Below are 21,159 nucleotides of genomic sequence, written 5' to 3'. Positions count from 1 at the left end.
CCCGGGGAGGCGGGACTTAAGGGACCCTGCATCCTCTTGCTCCTGAGACCCCTCAGCCTCGCCCCCGCCTCGGTCTTTCTTCGGTGCCCTCAGCGCCTTGGCGTCCCCAAACCTACCTGGGTGTGCGAACTCCACCCTATCAACTCGAATCCTGGTTTCCTCCCCCACCTTGGTGTCAGCCACAAAACCCACATGCCCCTAACCACAGCTCCACCGCAGGCTCTCCAGTCCTTAGCCCAACCTTAGCACCCCCCCCCCCAACATCACAACCCTCCTCCTTTCACTCTCACAGCTCTCCCCATCTTCGCTCCCTGAGGCATTCAACGTGGGCGAGAAAGAGGAGCCGAGGCCTCCGTGGGAGGGGCTAAATTCAGCTGTCAGAGCCTTAGACGAGAAACACTTTTAGACAACTTTTGAACATTTATTTCTCCAGCAGGATAGTTAACTCGTAAAATAGCAGAAGTTGGTAGACCTGGGGTAACTTGTGATCATTATTGCCACTTAAGGGGCATTTGGAGCAATTGACAGTGGCTGGACTTCTAACGAAACACCTTCTCCCGTCAAAATCCAATTCACTTTCCCTGTGGGTTTCCCTTCCTTCCTCTCTTCCTGTCTTCTTGTAGAATGCCTATGCCTTCCTCTAACTGCCTACTTGGGAAAGGAGGGAACGCGATGACAAGACGAGATCTGATGTTAGAAGATCAGGTTTGAGTCTCAGCTCTTCCACTGACAAAATCGAGACGTGGGGCAGGTCGCTTCTCTATGTTGAGCCTTTGTTTTCGAAAATGTAAAATGAATTACAATGTAGCATTCCCTGCCCTCTACTATCATACAGTTGTTGTGTTTGGTTAAGTAAAATAAGTTTATGATAGTATTATGCAAATATTTATTATGATTGCTGGCCCCACAAAGGAGGAACTAATGAGAATGCGGTCCATTCTGAGAAAACGATAAGTTCTGGTATTTGCATAAAGTGTTTTTGCAGATTGTCCTTCCCCCAAATTTCCAACAAGATGATATCATTGTCTGTATCTTGTGTCTAATGCGATAGAATGGGTGTATTGAAGACTCGGTCCTTCACAATTCTGTGGTAAATAGCTCATTCATTTATTCATTTACTGTAACTAAGATATTTAGGTAGAAATTGTTTAACATCAGTCAAGGAAACATTTTAATTTCATTTAAAATTTTAATTTCGACTGTCAGAAATTGAAATAGTCTTACTCAACGAGTTAAGATTTCAGACTTTGTATAAGAATGTAAGTGGGAATAGACGTTACCTTTTGTTTATTTATTTTTCTCATTGACTTTATTGGTACATTTTAGGTATATAGTACAGTTACATTCATCATTGGGATTTTGTACCTTTACATGACAGGTCTTCTCATTTGACATTAGCTTTTATACTTCTCAATAACTCTTAATTAGTTTGGACTAAGTAGTTTGCCACTTTGAAATTGATGTAGTTCGTGTTTTCAGCAGGAGAGTTGCTAACAGGTAGCGTTAGCCTCCAGTGAAACCTCTTGGATTCATTATTAAGCTATTGAGTCAAGTTTAGCATCTTGGGCTGGCTTATATCTCAGTGGTACCGCAACTGCTTAGCATATTCAATGCCCTAAATTCAATCCCCAGCACTTGGGGTGAGGAAGCTGGGCAGCTTGTTCCAGCTTCTGATAAAATGAGATCATAATAATGCTATTTTCATAAATTTCCTGTGCTCTAAAAATGTCCTTGAGGTGTTGTGACTCAGAGTTAGAGTCAAATAATAATAAAAAAACAATTAAAGAAAGAATTAATGTTTCTTCTGCTCTCATCTGAACTAGTTCTAGATCCAGAAGACTTTTTAATTAACTGTGGATTCCCCCCCGCTTTTATCCCTACTTTTGCAGTATGGCCAGAGTTATGCTATTATTTTGCCACTTCAATTATATTAGCTCTTCCCTTAAATATCTTCCTAATCCATCTTTGTTTCGCTTTGGTATGGGGATCGAACCCAGGCTTTGACACGTTAAGCACACACTCTTAACACTGAGCTACACCTCCAGCTCCGAAATACATTTTATATTTATTAGCTCCTACAATTAACTTGTTAGGGCTTTATATTACAGTAGTAATTGTAAAACTTAACCTATTTTGGGGGGAAATTTTTTATTAAGGTATAATTTACATGCCATGAAACTCACCCTTTTAAAATGTACAGTTCAGTGGATGTTAGTATATGCACAGGGTTGTGGAATACCCCTATGTTAGCTTTCTGTTGTGATAACATACCTCAAGATGGACTTAAAGGATAAAAGCTTTATTTTGGCTCATGGTTTTGGAAGTCTCAGTGCATAATTTCTTGGCCTCTTTGCTTTGGGCTTGTAGCAAGGAATCATGGTGGAAGCATGCTATAGAGCAAAGTTACGTCTTGGCACCTAGGAAAGAGAGAGAGGAGAGAAGGAGAGAGGGAAGGAGGGAGAGAGGGAGAAAGGGGAGAGAGGTGGAGGAGGGAGGGAGGGAGACAGAGGGAGGGAGGAAGGGAGGGACGGGGAGAGAGACTAGCAACTGCTAGGCTACTTTCTCTCTCTGTGGATTTGCCTATGTGGACATTTCATATAAATGGGATAACACAGTATTGAACCTTTGGGGTCTGGCTTCTTTTATTATGTTTTCAGGGGTATCCATGCTAGTGTGTATCAGTACTTCATTTCTTTGCTGAATAATACTCCATTGTATAGATATATGACTTATTTATCCATTCATCAGTTGATGGATATTTGGCTCGGTTCCCCTTTTTTGGCTACTAGGAATAATGTGCTATGAACATTTGTGTCGTATTTTTGTGTCAATGTGTTTTCGGTTCTCTTGGGTGTACAGATATACCTAGAACTAAAATTTCTGGGTCATATGATAACTGTGTTTAACTTTTTAAGGAACTGTAATGTATTTTCCAAAGTGGATGTGCTATTTTGTAGCACAATATATGACTATTTCAATTTTTCCATGGCCTAGTAAATTATTTTATTTATTTGAGACAGGGTCTTGCTGGCTTTGAACTTACTATGTAGGCCAGACTGGTCTTGAATTTGCAACAATCCTTCTGCCTTAGTTTCCCAAGTGCTGGGATAACAAGTGTGCACTACCATGCCCAGCTATTATTTTCTTTTTTCACTATAGCTACCCAAGTGCATATAAAGTTCTATAAAATTGTGATTTTTTTATTTGAATTGTATATATCTTCATGTGGTTACTGTTGACCATTTGGAGAATGTCTGTTCAAATCTTTTGCCCATCCCCCGTCCCCTGTACCAGGACCACGTGCTTGTGAGGAAGGTGCAGTGCCACTGAGCTAAATCCCTGGCCCCTTTTGCCCATTTTAAAATTAGGTTGTCTTTTTATTATTGTGTTACAATAGTTTTTTTTGGTACCAGGAATTGAACTCAGGCCCTTGCATTTGCAAGGCAGGTGGTGGAACGATAGTTTTTATGGAATCTGGATACTAGACCCTTGTCAGATATGTGATTTGCAAACTTTTTCTGTGTGCTATATTCACTTTCTTTATACTCTTCGAAGAACCAAAGTTTTTTTTTTTTAATATGAAGTCTAATTTAGTTTTCTTTGGTTGTGATTTAAGTGTCATAGCTATGAAAGTAGGACGTAGATATGAAAAATTCCACCTGTTAATTTCTTCTAAGACTGTCCTAATTTTGGTGCTTACATTTAGATCTTTGATACATTCTGAGTAAGTTTTGTATGGTACAAAGCAGGGAAGTTTAATCTTTTTGTGTATGTGGCTATCCAGCTGTCTCAGCTCCATCTTTTAAAAAACTCCTTTCCCCCATTGAATTCTCAGTAGTCTTGTTTAAAATCAATTATCCAGCCAGGCAATCACAAGTTTAAGGACAGCCTGAGCTACACAGTGAATTAAAGGCCAGCCTGAACTACATAGTGAGACCCTATTGCAAAAATAAATAAATTGTCCATAATGTATATTTTACTTCTGGAACTGGGGATTGAACTCAGGACCTTGTGCTTGTGAGGCAGGCACAGTGCCACTGAGCTAAATCCCTGGACCTTAAATTGCTTTCAAATAGCTTTTGAATTTATATTTAAAATGTAGGACTAGCTTTTATTCCTTCAAATTCATTTAAGGAAAAATTAATTTTTTAGGATTATTACAATGATGGTACAACTAAAACACTGCCAAATCTTTTGATCGATATATACTGACTCCAAAGCAAGAGTAGTGATTTAATGCATTTTCATTGTGTTTACTGATAAACCCTATACACACAAATTAAAATAAGATCAGGAAACAAATTAAATGTAAGACCAAGACGCAAAGTATGTGGACATATGGAAAATATAAAATATCATCTCAAGATCTGGGTTCAAGACTTGATTTTGACACACTGCTTTTGGTCTTGGATTGGTCACTTCACATTTTTTCTATAAAAACAGGATTTCTGACCTACAGCTACTTCACAGACATGTGGTGAGCCTCAAATTGAGCTAATGTGCTTATCAGTGCTTTGTATACTGCAAAATATCAGAGACGCTTACTATCTGTATAAAGCCCTAATTAACAATACTGAGTAGTGCTCTGAAGGACTGTGCTGTAGGTGCTGTAAAAAATGATCATTTCTTCCCTTGGTCTTAGGAAGATAGCCAGAGTTGTTCCTATTCCATTTTATCTTCTTTAGCCTGAGCTGTCTAAACTTTACCATTTCTAAAGATTAGTACTTAATGCAAATATCTCTTTCCCCATCATCTTCCCTTCTTTCTCTTATATCATGTGTAATACTTTACTTTTATTGCAGTAGTTAGCAAACTTCCTATACGAGGCCAGATAGCATTTAAATATTTTAGGCTTTGTGGCTTTGTAGGCAACATAGATCACTGTTACATTACCCCTCACCCCATCCCAACCCTTTAACAATGTATGTTTTTGTTTTGTTTTTCAAGACATGGTCTTGCTGCATAGTTCAGACTGGCCTTGAACTCACTATGCAGCACATGTGGCCTCCAATTTGCAGCCTTCCTCCTGCCTCAGCCTTCTAAGTGCTGGTATTATAGGCGTGGGCCCCCTTAACAATGTAAAAGCCACTCTTAAGGAGCTATATGAAAACAGGCCTGACTGATTTGGGCCTTCAGGCCTGTTACTGAGATTCTTATTCCACTGAGTTCCAACACTGTATCAAGTTTTTTTTTTTTTTGGTACCAGGGGTCGAAATTGGGTCCTTGCGCTTTAGACACAGGCAGTGGAACCACTGAGCTAAATCTCTGGCCCTATCAAATTTTAATTATAGCTAGTTATAACAACTTAAACAAAAAAGAGTACAGGGTTGACCAAAGAAATGTATGTTAATTTTTCTCCCAAGTGCAAAACAGGATTTTAAAGTGAAACAGTCTGAGTCAGTTTGTTTATGATTATGTTTAGCTTCTGAATGAAACCAGCCTTTTTAGAGAGGGATAGAGATACTGCCTCTCTTCTCATCCTCGCAGATAGTGTTTGAATAACTGGGTGATTGTGTTACAATTCACAGTTGATAAAGGATCTGAAAATTTAGACAGGTGAGTTTTGCAAAAATCCAGAACACAAGTAATGACTGCTGAATCAAAGCAATTCCTGAGTAGGAAGCAATTTTTCTAAATGAATCACTTCACTAGACTGGGGATGAATGCCCCCCCCAGCTTATTTTTATTTCTGTGGCTTGAACAAGGTTGCTATAATGTCAAGGGCATAGGAAATACAAACTCTTCATACTTTGGTGTTAGTGATACAAATTGGTACTTCCTCTTTGAAAGGTGATTTGGCAGCATCTATTAAACTAAAAAATGTATCTACCCTTTGACACAGTTGTTTCTGGAAATTTACCCAATACGAGTCATACTGGCAAATATCTAGTTACTGCAGCATTGTTCACAGAGGCAAAATGTTGGAAATAACCTAAAAGCCCATCAGTACAGCTCTGCTTTAAAATTAAGATACACATACACAACAAAATATTATATAGCCTTTTCAAGGAATGAGAATTATTTATAACTATTGGTATGGGACAATCTCCAGGATATATATCATAAAGCAAGTTATAGTACAATGTGTCTTGTATGCTACTATACGTGTAAAAAAAAAAAAAAAAGCTGGGCATGGTGGTGCCGGCATTCCTGTAAGTCTCAGCACTCTGGAAGAAGGCTAACGCAGGAGTTCAAGGCCGGCCCAGGCTGTGAATTCAAGGCCAGCAAGACCCTGTCTCAAAAAAGAATGTTACTGGAAGGATATTAGAAGCATTCAACACTATCTGTTGATGCCAGTTGTGGTGCATGCCTGTAATCCCAGCATTTGGAAGGCTGAGGCAGGAGGATCACTGAAATTTGAAGTCAGCCTGGGCTCCATAGTAAGTTGAAGGCCAGACTGAACTACACAGTGAGACCCCCTCTCTCTCTCACACACACAAACAAAACTGTTGAACACTGTTCTAAGAGCTTTCATAAACTAAGACAATAACAACAATTTTATCAAGGTAGGTGATATTATTCTCACTTTATAGATTAGGTAACTTCTACAAAACCACAAAAATCTGGTAACAGTGGTTACTTCTACAACAGACCGTAAGACTAAAGTTCAGAGTAGAAAGACTTATTTTCATTGTATATCATTTTCAGCTCTATGTGCTTTGCCATGTTTATACATTGCTTCAAAAATTTAAAAGTTAAATCACCATAAACATATTTTGTTTATCCATGCATCCCCATGATGAACAGTTGGATTGCTTCTACCTTTTGGCTAGCGACTATGAACATTTACAAACATACTTAAAGGTAGAGGAAATAGTACAATAATAGCCATCATCTGGTTTAACAATTATCAAGATCTTTGCTGCCATTTTACAGTATGCATTTCTTAAAATAACAGGGTATTTTCTTAGACAATGACAAAATAATAATTTTGGGGTTATTTCCCACTCCATGATAAAATTTCCTCAATTATTCCCCCAAACGTTGTATAATTGGTTTGCTTGAAACCATTATCTAAACAAGGTCTATGTACATTACATTTGGTTTCTTACCTCTAGGCTGTTAAAATTGGAGCGGTCTGCCCTCTTTTTTTTTGTTATGTTCGTGCTGCACAATAACTCGATTTATATATGGAGTATTTACTGAAAAAAAAATTTTCCTCACGTTTTAAAGCAACCAAATACTGTGTACTGAGTTGCAAGAACCTGGTTTTATTTCAAAACGCTGCAAAATGGAATCCGTACAGTATTCATAACAACCTCTCATCGTAACAGGTGGCTCCGTACCTGTCATGTGAAAGCCCACAGACAATCAAGCAAACACAGTATTAGCCTCGGCAGACGCAGCCTCTACAGCAGGGGGCAGGATTACCTTCTCCTGGAAGCGGAATCCAGAAAGCCCCTGCCAACGCAAGCCGAGCAAATGGTTTTCAAGTTAAAAACAAAGACAAATGAAAAATTTCCTCTGAATATAGTGATACATAAGGGAAACAGCCAGAGAATATGGTGCTGAGGAAACATATTATTGAATTTACATACAAAGGCCCAAGAGATTGTGATGGAAAGGGTAATCAAGACCGGGTTTAACACCGGGGCAGAAGAATGGGCATCAGCAGATGGAAACGGAGAGACGGGCGGCTGGAGAGTCGCATAAACAGGGCTGCTCTGCCAAGGAGGGAGCGGAACCCGTTCGTCTCTCTACGAGGGGACGAAAACCCGGACGAAGGTGAAACCCGCCGAGGGCGAAGGGAGAGGCGAGACAGGGAGTGGGGCAAATCTCAGCGAGGAACTCCGGAAGTTTCCCCTCGGGCTGGGACAATCCGGGACAAAGGTACTAGGTACGGACTCGGAGAACAGGATACCGCCAACCGCTCCACCGGACCCAGGGTAAAATCCAGGGCGCGCCCCTGCAGGTGACTCACAAGCATCACGGATGCGAAGCACAACGAAACCTCCGCCGCGGAAAATAGTCCCCCGGCCGCTTCGACTCCAAAGGGAGCGGAGCGTGGGAGGCGCCAAGAGATCGGAGCGTGGGTTCCGGAGAGGCGGGTGCGCAGCCAATCCCTGCAAAGGAGGGAGTGGCTAACGACCCGTGGATCCTTCCGCTCGCGCTGGCTGTGCTGAGGCTGGGGAAACCGCCATTTTGGATGCTGAGCGGTGTCACGGAAGTCAGTCTTGGAGGTTTTCACGCCTGAGTTCGGTCAGGTGAGTGTGGCTTCCTTAGCGTCAAGGGTTTTTTTCTTCTTAGTCTTCGTTCTGCACCCAGAGTTTGGCAGCCCCAGTCAATGTTGGGGCCCCGGGTTTGAACGACCCTAGGGGTGCAAAGGAGGAGAAAAGGAAGTCTTGGAAGTGGGAGTCTGGCTGGAGGTCGGGCCCTCGGGGGCAGCGGCGCCGAAGGGGACCCGGGCGGGGTGGGGGCGTGGCGAGGCCGCTGGTCCCCGACCTAAGCAGTGAAACTTTACTGTGGTCCTTCCTGCCCGAGCTGTCGCTACCTTGGGGCGCAAACTCCACGGCCCGGGCCTGGGGTCGGGCCCTTCGGCGTCACCCCGCCCGGTCTTCTGGGCCCAGAAACATTTCAGTGTGTCAGTGCCTCCACGGCTGATCGCCTCCGCGCCCAGGCTGCCTGTGCCGGGCACGGTGGTCTCCTGAATTTATTCCTGGGAGACTCAAATGGGCCTCCCATCTTTAGCCGGAGAAATCACCTTTTCTCGCGGAAACAGGGAGCGGCTTCTGCCCTCGTCGCAGACATCTGAGGACGAGAGACCTGGAGAGGAGCCTGCGGCCCGCCCGTGGTTGCCCCTCTGCTCTTTGTGTTCTCAGCGTGTGTCTTCCGGGGTGAGGTCTTGAAACTCGCCAGCATAAGTTTAAAAGAAGGCCCGACCCGAGAGCTTTCCTTTAATAGTTGGGTGCATAATAGGACTGTAGGATAATCGGGAAGACACAGTCACTTTCTCTGCGCGCAGAAGCGGAAAAAGTGTGGTTTTAAAGGCTCTTTGGGGAGGGGCTTGTAATTTTTTGTTGTTGTGATGCTTATGTAAAAAAAATTTTTTTTTTTTGGTACCGGGGATCGAACTCGGTTCCTTGGCGCTTGCGAGGCAGGCGGTGGAACCGCTGAGCTAAATCTCCGGCCCTTACGTAATTATTTTTAACTTTTTGTTTTGGAAAACAAACGAAAGTAAAGTGTAGGTAATTACCTCTTCAATTTTTTTTTTCTGTTGACTACACAGCCCAGGCTCAAGTCTGGTGTTTGTTGAGTTTATTGGTCCTTTTTAGGTATACAGTACAGTTACATTGGGATCTTGTACCTTTACACGATATGTCTTGGTTCTTATTTTTTCCCCTTACCCCTGCCGTCCCATTACCCCTCCTCCCTTCCTATTTACAAAAACTTTGTTGCCATTTTTTCCTTTTCTCATATTTTTTCTTTTCCCTTCTTTCCTTTCCCCTACCCTTCTCACTTCCCCTACTCCTTTAGCCCTTTTCTTCCTATTTCACATTATCAGTTATATAATTTGAACCTTATTTACACTTTTAGTTTTTCATACCAGAGAAACTATTCATAACTTCTTAAGTTTAAAAAAATCAACTTGTAGCCGATCATGTGTCCTCTGTACTTTCATTTTTTAAACTTTATAAATAATACATTCATTTACCAGCAACTTCTGAGTCATATCTAGGATAGGAAGATTTGGTAATAATCATTAAAAGTTTAGAATTTTTTGAAGAGCTGGGGGATGTATCTCAGTGGTGGCTGCACCTTCCTGGCTGGCACAAAGTCCTGAGTTTGATCCCGGGTGGGTGGGGAGAATGTTTTGAAACTCCAATATTAGTACTACATTTTTAAGTCAGCTTCTTAAAACTTACATAAAAGGTAAAAAAAAAAAAAAAAAAAAAAAAAAAAAACTTCCATAAAAGGTGTTATTAAGCCCTGTGGAGGGGTGGATGGCTGTAATCCCAGCACTTGGAAGGCTGAGGCAGGAGGATGCCAGGTTTGAAGCCAGCCTGTATTTCACAAAAGCTTGGCCCAGAAAACCAAAAGAGGTGTTATTGTCCAAATTATTTTTCATTTTGTGTCTTTCTTGTGCCTCTGGTTTTTATAAGATCTGAATCTTCAGAATTCTCAACTCTAGGCCACTTAATTTCTCATTCTTGTAAAATAACCAGAGTCTCAATTACATGGAGCCTATTCTGATGTTAAAAGAAAACTAGAAAACAAGCTAGATGTGGTGGCTCATGCTCATAATCCCACTACTTGGGAGGCTGGGGCAGGATGATCTCTTGTGAGTTCAAGGCCAGCCTAGACCCTGTCTCAAAAAACCAAAACAAACAATAAAGAAATCCCTAGAGGGCTGGGGATTTAGCTCAGTGGTTTCCGGTGCCTGCCTCACAAGTACAAGGGCCTGAGTTCCATCCCCGGGACCAAAAAAAAAGAAAAGCAATCCCTAAAAAATAAATGTAGTCTAAATAATTTTAAATACATGAAAAGTAAAATGCATTTATTTCAGCACTATTAATATGTGTCAAAAAGAATTAATAAAAGAGAATTGTTACGCAGTAGGATATTAGGCAGCCACTAAAATCAAGTTTAAAGTAAGTATACCCAGTCGATTTTTTGCAATGTATTTATAGTTTATTGGGAAGCAAGATAAAGACATTTTCATAATACTTACAGATTCCAGTGTTTATGACTTCTTCCAAAAAACTTTGTTGGCCTCTGAATTCTGAAGCCATCCCTTCTCTTTTTCCCTCCCTCCCTCTTTTTGTCCCTCTGTTAGTAATTAAACCCAGTATCTTTCTACTAAGGTACATCCCATCCCCTTTATTTATTTTTTGTTTTGTTTTGTTTTTTTGAGACAGGGTCTTGCTATGTTGTTGAGACTGACCTGGAACTCACTATGTAGCTCAGGCTGGTCTTGAACTCACAGCAATCCTCCTGCCTCAGCCTCCGGAGTGCTGGGATTATAGGCGTGCACCACCACACCTGGCCCGCTTTTTTATTTTGAGACAGGGTCTGTCTTAGTTACTTTCTTGTTGCTGGAACACAGTACCCAATGCCTACAATTTAAAAGAAGAGAGTTTTTATTTTGACTCAGTTTGTAGTCCATAGTCATGTGGCTCCAAGGCTGGGTGGCATGACAGGAAAAACAGCTCCTGGTATGGCAGACAGGAAGCAGAGAGATCAAGGGAGGAGAAAGGGAGATAGACTTTTCCAGGCCACACCCCCAGTGACCTACCTTCTCCAGCCAGGCTTCCTCCCAACATTACATTTAGCTATAAATTAATCAGTGAGGTAATCCACTGATTCGTGTCACACCCACATGATCCAATCACCTCCCCAAGTCCCCACTTAGGAGCATATGAAGCTTTGGGGTGACATGTAGATAGAAAACATAAGAAGGTCTCACTAAATCATTAGGATGCCTATGCTTGGTCCAAACTTGTGATCCTCCTGCCTCAGCCTTTCAGAGTGGTAGGATTACAGATGTGTGCCCCAGATGGGGTTTAAAAAGCCTATACTTTCTCATGAATTACATATGATGCTGGTGGTATTGTTCTTTATTGTACTAAAATTTTGATCTTGATTAATTTGCTCAGGAAAGCCTTGAATACAGTTTTAAAAATACAGTAAACTTCCTGGCAACTTGTACAGGGAAATGTTTTAGGGAATTGAACTATGTAAGAGATATTCAGAAAAATGACAAAAGTTTTCGTATATATTGCAAAGTGCCTCTCTAGCCATTACTGACTCTGTTTTCTCCCTTTTCTCTTCATACTTTTGAAGATACAGACCTTGAAGTTGGGGAAAATTTTTTTTCTGTTAGTGGGATTTGAACCCAAGGCCTCACACTTACTGTAATCTTCAGCTTGACAGTTTGGGCTTGTGTGCGATTGATTGATTGATTGATTGATTTAGAGACAATCTCTCTTTAGGTAGTTCACTGTGTAGCCCAGACCAGTCTTGAATTTGTGGTGATCCTCCTGCTTCAGCCTTCCAAGTGATGGGATTACAGAAGTGTATGTACCACCACTCCTGGCCCAGCTTTTTTAAAATTGAGTTTGAGAAAGGGTCTCACTGAGTTGCCCAGGATTTCCTTCAACTTGTCGTCCTGTTTGGAATAACAGGGCCCTCTTTGTAGCTACTTTAATAGACCTTTCAAGATCACTATCACTAGGCCTTTGGATTGTTTTGGGTTGCAGTTATAAACTTCCTTTTCTTTCCTTAGATAATTTGAGAAAGGACTCAGATTGGCTTTACACCTCCTGTTTGATTATCTAGGTTCCAAAGGCCCCAGGATAGAATGATGAGAGGGGCTAGATGAATTTGTTGTGCCAGAGTTAAGAATTGGAGTAAAATGAGGGAAATCGCCAAGAATGCCATCCTCATGAGGCTGCTGACCTATGTGAGAGACTCATAAAAATATACTGGATCTTAGCCAAAAGGCTGAGAAGCAGTAGACTCATAAAAATTGTATTACACTAATAAATAGTATATTTTAGCATATAAGCAACATAGAATACTGAGAACTAGGATCACAGATGCTAGTTAATAGTCCTTTTTTTTTAAATTGGGCCGGGGATTTATCTCAGTGGTTCTGCTGCCTGCTTCACAAGCACAAGGTTTCAAGTTCAATTCCCTGTACCCCCCCAATCCTATATTTTAGTTAAATATCCTCCTGTTATAAATTAACTAACATAAAAATATGAATTAGAATTTTTCTAGGCACTATGGAAATAATGTTGTGGAAGGAAATTGGAAGTAAATGGCAAGCAGAGACACAGAATGGAAGTAAAATAACAAAAAGTTTATTTCGCTAGCAAAAGACCAATAGCACCATCAAGATCTGGGTTGGAGATTGACCCCCCCACTGGGTTACAGCTCCTTCTTTTATAGGGTTTTACAGTCATGCCCTCATTCAGGTGGTTACATTTCATTCTCTCAGTTTGAATTACTGGTATACAAATCATGGTCACAAGACAGTTAACTTTAACCCAGATGTAGCAATTCATTGTAGTTGGGGAGTTTACCTTTAAAATTTGTCTAGCTGTGTATTCTAGCTGAAGGAATTGGTTATTCAAGGTCAGGAAAGCAAAGTTAAGCAATTGTTCTTTTCATCGTGACACTTTTACAATCATGTGGCTCCCAAAACTTTGTAGCCCAGAGTCTTGATGTGCCCTGTCATCTCAGGACAAGGCCAGATAGCCCATTCTGTGGTTAATGCCTCCAGTGTCTATTAATTTTGAACTAAACAAAACATACCAGTTAGAAGAGCAGAAGTCATTCTACATTTTCCTAACATTTTGTAGGTTTTTTGGTTATTTACAAAGTTCTATCAGTAACACTGGCACATAAGTAGTTTAGGGCCTGGGGAGTATCTCAGTGGTAGAGTTCTTGCCTACCTGCTTTAGGCCCTGGGTTCAATCTTCAGTACCACCAAAAAGAGAAAAGAATTGAAGTCCTCCAGTAAGACTAAGACAGATTAATCAGAAATTTTAGGGGCTGAGGGTATTGTTAGTGATAGAGGTCTTGCCCAGCATCCTTGAGGTCCTAGGTTGAGTTCCCATCACTATTCCCACCCCCAAAAAAGCAGGCGTAAAAAGATACAAAAGCATACTTTAACATTTTATTTTAATCTAAAACACATGAGAAAAATCTATTATCAACTAGTCTTTAGATAAAGAGTATTTGTATTTGTGGTACTAGGAGTTAAACCCAGCGTGTGGTGCTGAGTTGTGTCTTCAGCTTTTTTTATTTTGAGAACAGGTCTTGCCTATGCTGGCCTTGAACTTAGTTGGGATCTTCCTGTCTCAGCCTCTCAAGTAGTTAGGAATACTAATGTGTACCCAAATTTAAGTTTGTTTAAAAATTCTGAAGACAAATTATTTGACAAATGTTTGTTGTGCTTACTGACTGTGACAGAGTTACACTGTGCTAAGTTCTTTAAAATTTTCATTTACCTCTAATACCAGGCCTATGAGATATGGGAGTTCATGTATTTGATACTGATATTCCTTAGATGCTTAATAGAATTTACCAGAGAAGCCAAGATTTTTTTTTCCTTTTTGTGGTGCTGGGGATTGGACTCAAGTTCTTGAGGCATTCTAGCCAAGCACTATACCAACTGAGCTATATTCCTAGCCCTATTATTTTATTTTTGAGACAGGGTCTTGCTTTGTTTGCCAGGCTGACCTTGAATTTGCAATCCTTCTGCCTCAGCCTCCAGAGTTGCTGCAATTACAGGTGTGTACCAACTTGTCTGACTGTGCCTGGATTTTCTTTCAGAATGGTTTTTAAATTTTAAATTCAAGGGCCAGGAATTTAGCTTAGTGGTTTCCCGGCCTGCCTCACAAGCACAAGGACCTGAGTTTGATCCCTGGTACCAAAAAAAGAAAGAAAGAAAGAAAGAAAGAAACTCTTAAAATTTTAGATTCAGTTTTTGTCACAGTGCATTTTTGTTGATTTTACTAAATTGTTTCTAAAGGATTTGTCTGTTTTGTCTCATTGAATTTGTGGCTATAAATTGGAATTCATTTCACCTTTAAAGTGTGTACATATTGGGGCCGGGGATTTAGCTCAGTGGTTCAGTGGCCTGCCTTGCAAGCGCAAAGACCCGAGTTCAATCCCTGGTACCAAAAAAAAAAAAAGTATGTATGTAAAATCTGTATTGATACCTCCTCTTTCAGTCCTGTCATTGCTAATGTGATTTTTCCTGTGTGTGTGTGTTGGTTTGTTATACAGCTTTTTTTTTTGGACCGGGGATCAAACTCAGGACCTTGTGCTTGCAAGGCAGGAAGGGGAACCACTGAACTAAATTCCCGGTCCTACAGTTTCGTTTTTTAATCTTAAGAAACATATATTTGATTTCAATCATTTCTGTTGCATTGATGCTTACCTTTTGTTTTTTCCTCTTGCTGTTGGTTACTTTTGTTCATTCCTTAAGGTGCAATGTTAAATTACTGATTGGAAGCCTTTTATGAACCTCAGTGTTGTCACTGTCCACCAAGCACTGCTTTAGCTACATCCCACAAATATTTCCTTCCCTTTCTCCCTCTCTCCCTTCCTGGCGGTAGTGGAGATCTAACCCCGGTACCCTAACACCAAGCTGCATCTCCAGGCCTCCTTTTCATCCATTTCATTTGATTTAATTTAGTTTTGAGGCAAGGATTTGCTAAATTGTCCAGGATGGTGTCAAATGTGCAACCCTCTTGTCAGTTTCCCAAGTGGTTGAGATTCCAGGAATGCACCACTGTACTTGGTTTGCATCTTCACATACTTTCAATTCAAACCTTTAAAAAAAAATTTTTTTTTAAATTTTTACCTGAGACACTTTAACGCTTGGATTATTTATTTAGAAGTGCATGTTTAATTTCCAAAGCCAGTATGGTAGCGCATGCCTGTAACACCAGCACTGGATACATAGTTCAAGGCCAGCCTGACTACATGGTGAGAACCTGTTTCAGAACAACCAAAACCAAAACCAAAAAACAATAATAATCCTTCATAATAATAATTCCATTATGGTTTTAAAACCTTTTTTTTTTTTGCATTGCAGGGGATCAGACCCAAGGCCTTGACATGCTAGCAAAGTGCTCTACTGATAATGGGGTTTTGTGGTGCTGGGGACTCCTAAAGAGTCTAGGTTCTTTTTGTCCTGAACGAAGTTGGACAAAACAAGTGCAAAAGATAGTGGGGCTTTACATTTATTAGAAATAGGAAAAATGCTCTGCAGAGTGAGTGTGGGTCATTTAAAAGTAGGAAAAGAGGTGCAGTTACACTTCCAGCAGACTACTGTCATTGAGAGAGCACAGTGGCCAGAAGGTTAAGGTGGCTATCTTGTATCTCCCATTCTTCAAGCTGACATTAGGCCTTGATGTCAAAAACCTGCTTGTGTTCTCCCAAGAATTGAAGGTACCTTTCTTTTGGGAACTTTTTCTGTGCATTTTCTGGATCTCCATTATTGACAGGGCATGACCACTTGCTGTGCTGGTTTAGCTTGCCTGCCTTACTTTTGTTTTATCTTTTTTTTTTTTGAGACAGAATTTCACTATATAGTGCAAGCTGGCCTCGAACTTGTAGTGGTCTTCCTGCCTTGGCCTCCCAAGTGCTGTGATTACAACCATAGGCCATGGGCCTTACTATAACTGAACTACGTACCCAGCTGGGGTATGTTTTTAGTTTGTTTTGTTTGTTTGTTTTAAAAGACAAGATCTCACTGTGTAGTGAGCTTTGAACTTGCCATGTAGCTCAGATTAGACTCAAACTCACAATTGTTTTGTCTTAGACTGCTGAATTCTGTGAGGAAAACCATTCTTGGTATGATTTCAGTTTTGTATAGTTTGTTAGCTTCCAATTATCTACGTTTTCATTGGTGTTGCTTGTTCACTTTGATGTTGAATGGAGTATCCTATCTGTAAATATCAGTGAGATGGATTTAGTAGGTGTGTGTAGTTCTTCTACATCCTTACTGATCTTTTCGGTGACTAGCGACTGATCAGTTCTTAAGGAAGGTAGGTGTGTTGATATCTGACCACAGTTAGATTTGTGTATTTTTTTGCTTCATGTATTTTGAAATTATTACGAGGTGTATTCACAATTATAATTGTTATATTTTCTTGGTAAATTCACCCTTTTATCATAGTTATATACTGTGGTATCACTGATTTTCCCCCATATTAATATAGCCCCTCCAACTTTCTTTTGACTGGCATTTGCATGGTGCATACCTTTTTTCTTTTTTAGAAACATAAAGGGATAATAATTTAAAAGTAAGCACTTAAACTACTAGAGTGTGATTCTCAAGAGATGGATGTGTACTTGCCCTAGGTTCATTCCCCAGCACTGCCAAAAAAGAAAAGAGAGAGGGATGTGTGCTACCCTTTGGAGCTGGGAATATTTATGTTTTTGACAATAGAAACCTGAGCCACATCCCAGCCCAGGCTGGCCTAGAACTTGGAATCCTTCTGCCTCAGCCTCTGAGTTGATAGAATTATAGGCCTATGGTATTGTGACAAGCCTCTTCTTTGAGGGTAGGGGGGTCATTACTGGGAATTGGACCCAGGGGTTTTGCACTGAGCTTCATCCTAAGTCCTTTTAAAAATAATTTACCTGGTAAGTCACTAAGTTACCATGGTGGGCTTGAACTTTGTATCCTCTTGCCTTAGCCTCCCAGAGTGATGTGATCACTGGGGTGCATCACCATGCCAACCATCCAGTATCTTAAAAATCTTACTTCTCTGCTTTTCAGCAGTTTGATTATGGTAAGCCTGGGCTTGAATTTCTTTGTGTGTGTGTGTGTGTGTGTTTGTGTGTTTGTGTGTCTGTCTGTTTAAAGCTCTCATTTAATATGAGATACAGGAGCTAGGGATGTAGCAGAGTGCTTTCCTGACATGTATATGACTGTGGGTTTCATCCCCAGCGCCAGACTAGGGAGAGGAGGAGGGGGAGAGGGAGAGGGGTGTGTTTATCATTTGTGTGCTTTTTGAGTTTGTGGATTTATATTTTACTGAATTTGGGGAATTTTCAGTCAGTAGCTTTTCCAAGTTTTGTTTTTTTGTTTGGTACTTAACTGTTAATGGGGGAAATAATTCTCACCTGTTAGATGTGCTCATTTCATGGTTTCATAACATCAAAGAATGAATTAGCAAACCAAAGGAGGAAGTTTAAGAGTTTTATTGGAAATAAGAAGAGGAAGAGCTCCTTGGAGGAGTTCTGAGTGGGTGACCGCTGAGGCTCTTTGACAAAGGTAATTTATACAACAGAATCACAAAGTGGGTACAATGGGGGTCAAACTACAGTCAACCTACATGATTATATAGTTGTTTGGCTTATATTGATCCAATAAGGAAACAAGTCATGAAGTAGGGGTGTGTAGAAAGAACAAAGGCATTCCTGGAGAGGAATGGGAGAATCTGTCTGGATGGCCCGGTCTCTCACCTGTGTGTCTGATTCCTGCCTGGGCCCACTAGACCAGGTGGTGCTGATACAGTCTAATCTCAAACTGCTGTTTATCTTTAGGGAGGTTGCAGGCCTGGCTGTTGTCTCCCATCTTGAGGTCTGGCTCTCTTCAGATTTGCCCCCAGCCGCGATCTTGGTGTGTCTCATTTTACACCAGTAGTATTGACTTACCCAGTGGCCTGATTCCTTTCTGACTGCACATTAACTCCTATTTGTCCTAGCTGTCTATAATAATACCATCATTGTCATATCCTCTGGGTCTTGATGACATGACAACCGTTGATTCTTTGCTGTTGTTTCACAGATCTCTAAGGCTATGTTCATTTGTTTTCAGTATTTTTTTCCTTGTTTTTCACTTCAACTACTTTCTTTTGATCTGCCTTCAAACACACTGACTCTTTTGTCTGACATTTTCTGTTCTGCTAAGTATCTCATACAGTGTTTCTGACTTTGGTTATTGTATTTTAAATTGTAAGGTTTCTATTTGTTTCTTTTAGTTTTTTTAATTTTATTTATTTATTTATTTTTTTGGTACCAGGGTCGAATTTGGGACCTTGTGCTTGTGAGGCAGGCACTGAAGCCACTGAGCTAGATCCCTGGCCTTTTTTTTTTTAAGAGGCAGTGTCTTGCTCTGTTGCCCAGGCTGGCCTTGAACTGATAGGCTATGATCTCAACCTCTCAAGTAGTTGAGACTGCAGGTATGCACTTTTACATGTGGCTTTTGTTATGAGCTCTTCATTATTATTTTTTAGTATTTGTTTGTTTTTGTTTTTTTGAGCAGGGTTTTGCTCTGTATTTCAGGTTGGCCTTGAACTCACTATGTAGCTGGGGCAGGCCTGGAGAGTGCTGGGACTACAGGCCACGCCTGCGTGGATTCTTTCAGTTTTTAAAAAAAGATTAAAAAATCTCCTGGCGTGGTGGTACATGCCTATAATCCCAATACTCGTGCAGACTTAAGCAAGAGGATTGCAAATTTGAGCCTTGTCTAATGAAGCTTTGTTTTTTGGGTTTTTTTTGTTCTTTTTTTTTTGAGGTTATTGGTACAATCTAGGTATACAATACAATTACATTCATCATTGGGATTCTGTACCTTTACATAATAGGTCTTGATTCTCATTTTTCCCCTTGTCCCTGCCCTCCCTTCACCCTCTCCTCCCCTCCCCATTTACAAACACTTTATTTCCATTTTTTTCAGATTCTCATATTTTTTTCCTCTCCCTTATTACCTCTCCCCGACCCTTCCCACTTTCCTTACACCTTTAACCCTTTACTTCCTATTTCACATTATTAATTGTCTCATTAGGATCCTGTGTTCTATTATAGTTTTTCACACCAAAGAAACTATTGGGTATTTCAGTTAAAGAAGTCTCTGTATGAACATTAAAAATAGGGAATCCTAAAATAAAACTAAAAAGGAAAGTAAAGGAGAAAAGGCAATGACAACATCAAAATAATCCTTAATTCTGGAGATGAAAATGGTCCCTGAACATATTTAAATTGCTTCTCGCTCTTATAGTCTTATCTTATTCTTTTTTCATTATTTAGAGAATACTTTATTAGTTTCTGTAATCAAACCCATGTAGATATGACCTTACATATTTAGTACGATGTGTTACCCCTGTATACAGGGGAAAAAAAAACATAAAGTAACATTTCTAGACCAATATGGTTGTCCATTTTTGTACAATGCCAAGTCAACACAGTAAATTGGGATGACTTTTTCCAAACTGGGCAGCACCGTTAAAGTTTCCCAAAATTCAATTTATATATGTGTGTGTGTGTGTGTGTGTGTGTGTGTGTATATATATATATAACAGCAAAGTTCTGTTGCTGCTGTGGTACCTGGCACCATTTTTTCTATTAGCCTCTTAATCATCATCTGGAAAGAACATTCTAGAGTAATATCATTAAATGTAGCTCTGATAAAGCACGGTCCCTACTATGTATCATAAAGCAGGTGCTAGATATTTTACATTCATAGAGGCATGATACAGTACCGTCATACATCAATAACACTAGATTCAGTTTTGGTTTGAAATTTACTTTGTCTGCAAATAAGATTGCTACCCCTGGTTTTTTTTTTTTTTTTTTTTTTTAACTATTCTCTGTCCACATCAGGGGTCCCCTTTCTGGCTTTCCCAGCCAGGAAGGCTTCCTCTTGATGCTTTTTCTTGCTATACTGATTGATGCTCACTCTTGTGTTTCAGGTTACTTTGCATCTAAGCCAGGGGATTCCAGAAGAAGAAAGATAAACTTAATGCCAGTTTATTGGTACTTTACAATCTGGTTGTCTTCTTCCACCTGCTTTTATTTTCTTTTTCAAAATTTTCAGATATCTGCTACATGCATTTTGTTTTGGTTTTATAACTTAGTTCAGTAAGAAAGACCTAGAGCTTCCAACTCTGTTCCTTGCTATTTGCTTTTTGTTTGTATTGAATTCAGTATGTAGCCTACCCAGGCCGACCTGGAACACAGAACTCTCCTGCCTCAATCTCCTGAGTGTTGAGATTACAGCTGTGTGTCTTCATGGTCCTGTGTACACGTTTCTTTGGAGGAATATATTCAGGAATGGGATTACTGCATCTCAAGGTATATACATACCTTTTAGTAAGACATCCATCTCTGAATTCTACTAAAGTGATATCTAATACAGATGTACAATTTATACATTTATCTTGGCCAGTGTTTCATATCCTAATTTTAATTTTTGATTCTTTGCTTTTTTCTCTCTCTCTCTCTACACTGCTAGGTTCAAATGTAGGACCTTGTATGTTCTGGACAAGTCCTAATACTGACCTACACTCCCCCAGCTCAAATTTTGCCAACTTGGCTGTTGTAATTTTTTTGTTAGCAAATTGACATGTAGGACTTTTAGACAAAATAGTAAATGATAACTCGAGCTAACTTCTCAGGTTATCTTTCTACAGAAATGTTACTGCTTTTCTAACATGGATGCCCTGGGAGGTCCGTATCCCCAGGCTCTGTCCAAGTGTCATAGGGGAGCCTAGGGCTCTGCCCTGTGGTGTACAGTCCCTTTCCACAATATTGGAGATGAAGCTGGTCTTTGTATCTGCACCTTCGTGTTACTACAACTTCTCAGAGTTCTGTGTACAGTGACTGAGGAGATAAACCTTGCAGGGAATGATGTCTAGTGTAGTAGGACTTTTTTTTTTTTTTTTTTTTTTTTTTTTTTTTTTTTTTTGTGGT

At 40.2% G+C, this 21,159-nt stretch overlaps 2 protein-coding genes and 1 non-coding gene across 8 annotated transcripts in view; 2 read left to right on the top strand and 1 right to left on the bottom strand.

The window, feature by feature from the left end:
- Positions 1 to 7,940, bottom strand: part of Znf821 (zinc finger protein 821) — a 27,261-nt gene extending 19,321 nt beyond the window's left edge. The window contains exon 1 of one of the 2 annotated variants that reach the window (XM_033757891.1): positions 7,922 to 7,940. The gene's annotated coding sequence lies outside the window, so the exon portion shown is untranslated. Of the gene's footprint in view, positions 1 to 116; positions 392 to 7,921 lie in introns of those variants that run through there. The other variant, XM_010644473.3, reaches the window with a different exon arrangement.
- Positions 7,941 to 8,110: 170 nt separating this feature from the next.
- The window catches only part of Ist1 (IST1 factor associated with ESCRT-III), a 41,659-nt gene continuing 28,610 nt past the window's right edge, over positions 8,111 to 21,159 (top strand). The window contains exons 1-2 of one of the 5 annotated variants that reach the window (XM_010644481.3): positions 8,146 to 8,204; positions 20,395 to 20,541. In XM_010644481.3, coding sequence (XP_010642783.1) covers positions 20,479 to 20,541 — 63 coding nt within the window. In that variant the 5' untranslated portion in view covers positions 8,146 to 8,204; positions 20,395 to 20,478. Of the gene's footprint in view, positions 8,205 to 20,394; positions 20,542 to 21,159 lie in introns of those variants that run through there. The other 4 variants (XM_010644480.3, XM_010644478.3, XM_010644482.3 and 1 more) reach the window with 4 other exon arrangements.
- On the top strand, positions 20,896 to 21,099 carry LOC117283962. Its single transcript, XR_004515008.1, has one exon. It is a non-coding gene; the product is annotated as a small nucleolar RNA SNORA73 family (small nucleolar RNA).

This window comes from Fukomys damarensis, unplaced genomic scaffold (genome assembly GCF_012274545.1).
Source record: "Fukomys damarensis isolate Sample0158 unplaced genomic scaffold, DMR_v1.0_HiC HiC_scaffold_32, whole genome shotgun sequence".
In the NCBI taxonomy this organism is placed as follows: Eukaryota; Metazoa; Chordata; class Mammalia; order Rodentia; family Bathyergidae; genus Fukomys; species Fukomys damarensis.
This window is presented reverse-complemented; position numbering and strand designations above follow the sequence as displayed.